General features: G+C 47.3%; 1 protein-coding gene across 1 annotated transcript; it reads right to left on the reverse strand.

Annotated features, from left to right (window-relative positions):
* Nucleotides 1-1,024: 1,024 nt before the first annotated feature.
* On the reverse strand, nucleotides 1,025-2,766 carry LOC136457606 (uncharacterized). Its single transcript, XM_066457637.1, has one exon. It carries the CDS (start codon nucleotides 2,685-2,687, stop codon nucleotides 1,389-1,391), a length of 1,299 nt encoding a protein of 432 aa, XP_066313734.1. The 5' UTR covers nucleotides 2,688-2,766; the 3' UTR covers nucleotides 1,025-1,388.
* Between the last annotated feature and the right edge of the window lie 777 nt (nucleotides 2,767-3,543).

The following is a 3,543-nucleotide window of genomic DNA, read 5'->3' on the forward strand; positions in this document are numbered from 1 at the left end:
GATGATCCGTTCCTCTTCTACAGATGCTAACTTGCTAACCCCTCCTCTCATATGCCTTTGCCTACCAGTTGTGCCATGTCTATATGTTGATCCTTAAACACCATTAAACATCATGCTATTGTGCTAACAAGACATTTGAGAAAATGTAACGCTAAGAATAAATGGGCCAGTGTTGATCAATTCCAATTAAAATGCATATGCAAGGTCATAGAACTTAGAAGCTTGTTAGAAATGGAAAATACATCGCGTACGACCTATATGTACATCTGTATTACAACATGGTGACTGGAACCTTCAAACAAATATATGTGTTGATAATTGACTACAAGTGCAGAATTCTAATCAATGAGGCATTGGGCTTTCTTCAGGATTTCACCAAACTATAAGGAAAATTAGTTACTTACTAGCTACGATATGAAATCATTTTGATACTTGGCCTCTGATTGGATCTCTTGAGGAACCTGCATTATAATATCAATAACTTCTCTTAGAAGAATTAAAGAATTTTAATCAATGAGGCATTGGGCTTTCTTCAGGATTTCACCAAACTATAAGGAAAATTAGTTACTTACTAGCTACGATATGAAATCATTTTGATACTTGGCCTCTGATTGGATCTCTTGAGGAACCTGCATTATAATATCAATAACTTCTCTTAGAAGAATTAAATCAATGTCTAACTAAGTGCATGGAAAAAAGAACAAGTATATCACGCATGGCTAAAATAGTCACATAATCCATTCCAAATGTGCAATATTGCTCCTGCTCTCACATTGGTTTCATTTAAAGAACAATAATTGACATACTTCCCAAATAAAAAATTATTCGGCGCCCTCCTTATCTGCACCGTTCATCCTCGTTGCCAGATGCTCCTCAAACAGAGCCTAATGGCAAACCACGTTCCAATGGTGCAGTAAAAACTTTGTGCTCATATCAAACTGAACTATGAAATTTCGCTGCAATAAATAACTTTATAAATCCATACAGTAGCTGCTGTCTGTACATGGAACAGATAAATTTGAAGTACAACAAAGCATCTTCATACAGAATTACTGGCGCACACTGCTGCAAGATATTCAGATAAAGATTACAGCAAAACCAATAACAACTACAGCAAATATATAAAGGCTTGCTCCTCGCCAAACCACCAAAAACACAAAATATATGTCGATTCATGAACTATATGCAAAAAGTAATAAGCAAGTTAACATACAACACCAAGTTGGAAACAACCTTAGCCAACTGTCTTGCAGCAATAATAACATTTCACATATTGCAAGGTCTACTGAACTTTCACCAATATTCATGTGGCACACACACACAACACTCGTCAGAAAGAAACTCTTTACCATACACAAACACTCTTACTGGAGGTACCGCATTTGACTTCATTTGGACACGAGCAGTGTGTCAGGCTTCCGCTGCTTGCTTGGTGTATTTGGCTTTGAACTTGGCCTAGAGCTTGATGCATTGCTTCCAGCAGTGCCGACTGCAACAATTTGCCCAGAAGCCGCAGCAGCTGCTGCCTTGGCAGCCTTTCGTGCACTCTTGTCAAGCTCAATCAAGCTTCGGGCTGCTAAGATTGCTTGTGCCACAAGGTCGTGGCATGCACGGGCATAGACGACCCTCACTGCTTCTGACGCAGCATCACACACCTCGGCTGGGTTCAGTGGCGCAAGCAAGCAGTGCCCAAGAACCCTCATCAATGGCTGGAGCAGCTCCCAGGGAAGTGGCACCCTCGCCTCCTTGTCATCTTCGCTGCAATTCCGGCCACTGATGTCTCCATTGATACGCATCCTGGCCAATTCGTCCTCCAGTTCCTTCCCATTCTCAGCCTCTGAGGACATTGGCGAGACAGACCCCAGAGAGTCACCCTCCTCTTCTTCCAGTTCCTTGTCATCAAGCTCAAAACGGCATTTGCAGTACTGCCCTGCCCACGCAGCCGCAGCATTGCAGGCATCCACCTTCGACGCAGCAGGCATCTGCGAAATCTTGTAGTAGTAGGCCTCAAATGCGACTCCAATAATTCCGGCGCGCTTCGTCGATTTCACCGCGGCCTGTGGCTCCAGCGGCGGCGAGAGCACCCCCACCACGGGAGTCGCCTGCGGAGGGGGAATCGGCGGGGGCTGCGACCGGCGAGGGGACTTGGAGCTGGGGTTGGACGCCGGCGTGTGGTATAGGGATGGGACGGAGAGGTCGGGCACCTGGACGAGGATCGGCTTCCCCTGGCGATTCTTGGCCTCGGAGGAGTACACAGCGAGGAGGACGGCCTCGAAGCCGGAGAGCGAGGAGGGGAGCTCGGGTGGGAGGCGGCGGAGGTAGAGCGCCGCCAGCAGGGGCAGGAACGCGAGCGCGGCGAGGCGGAGGTCCGGGTCGGCGGAGAGGAGAGTGTCGTAGAGCCAGTGGCAGGCGGGGTCGTCGGCGCCGCCGCCCGCCCGGAGCGCGTCGGAGAGCGCCGCGTAGGCGGCGGGCGAGCGGAGGAGCGCGCGCGCCGGGCGGTCGGCGTCGGCCAGCGCCGCCACGTCGTGGGAGACCGCGGCGGGCAGGATGGAGGAGAGCGCCAGGATGCGGGACCGCGCCTGCGAGACGGACTCCCACCAAGACGGGATCGGATCGGAGGCTGAAGCGGACGCGGAACCGGAAGGCGAGGCGGCGCCCGCGCCGGCGGAGGATGGGGAGGGAGGCATGGCGGCGGAGAAGCCGAGATGAGATCTCTCCTCGGCTGCGGAATGAACGTTTTGGTAGTTAGCTGTTTCTCGAGGGGCTACTTCGTAAACTTGGAGGCGAGAAGCCGAGAACTGTATACGTGTGTGAGTGGACTTTTGGAGGGTTTTCCTACGGGTAAATACTCTCTCCGTAAAAAAAATGAATGTTGTTCTGTCCTTTTAAGAGTAGATTTATCTTCTTAATTTCAAAAATCTCTGATCAACATGAATGATGCGTAGTAAATATCATTAAATGGATAGCGAAATATATTTATAATGATCTTTCTAAAGATATAAATATTGATTCTATTTTTTATAAACTCAGTTAAATTAAAAAAACGACTTAGTCCAAACCTAAAAGACATTTTCTTTGGCACTGAGGACGTAGATTTTTTTAGACAAACTGAGGGAGTAGATATAATACTGAAAACCACATGTGGCGTTGCCGCGAGCCTACCTATGCTAGGAGCTTATGATGTGAGTCCATATGAACATGATGAGTATGTGCCGTCCGACACGTGCTCCGTCGTTGGAGCAAACCAACACGTGCTCTTTATCACAATGGAAATGGATTGACAATATCTTTTTTTAGCACGAATGCCCCTATGATGTGAGTCCATAGGAAGATGGATGAGTTTGTGTCGCCCTTAACATGTGCTCCGCTGTTGGAGCAAACCAACACATGATTTTTTTTTTTAACTCAAACCAAGACATGATCTTTGTCACAGTTGAAATGGATTGACGATATCCTTTTTTTTAGCACGAATGCCAAGTTAAGGATTGAAGGTCATGCTTATCTGAAACAAAACCTGAAAGCATAATAGCAGTTTGTTTGATA

This window comes from Miscanthus floridulus, chromosome 6 (genome assembly GCF_019320115.1).
Source record: "Miscanthus floridulus cultivar M001 chromosome 6, ASM1932011v1, whole genome shotgun sequence".
NCBI classification, from domain to species: domain Eukaryota; kingdom Viridiplantae; phylum Streptophyta; class Magnoliopsida; order Poales; family Poaceae; genus Miscanthus; species Miscanthus floridulus.

Coding starts and splice junctions, on each gene's coding strand:
- LOC136457606 (XM_066457637.1), bottom strand. CDS start 2,687: ATGCCTCCCTCCCCATCCTCCGCCGGCGCGGGCGCCGCCTCGCCTTCC.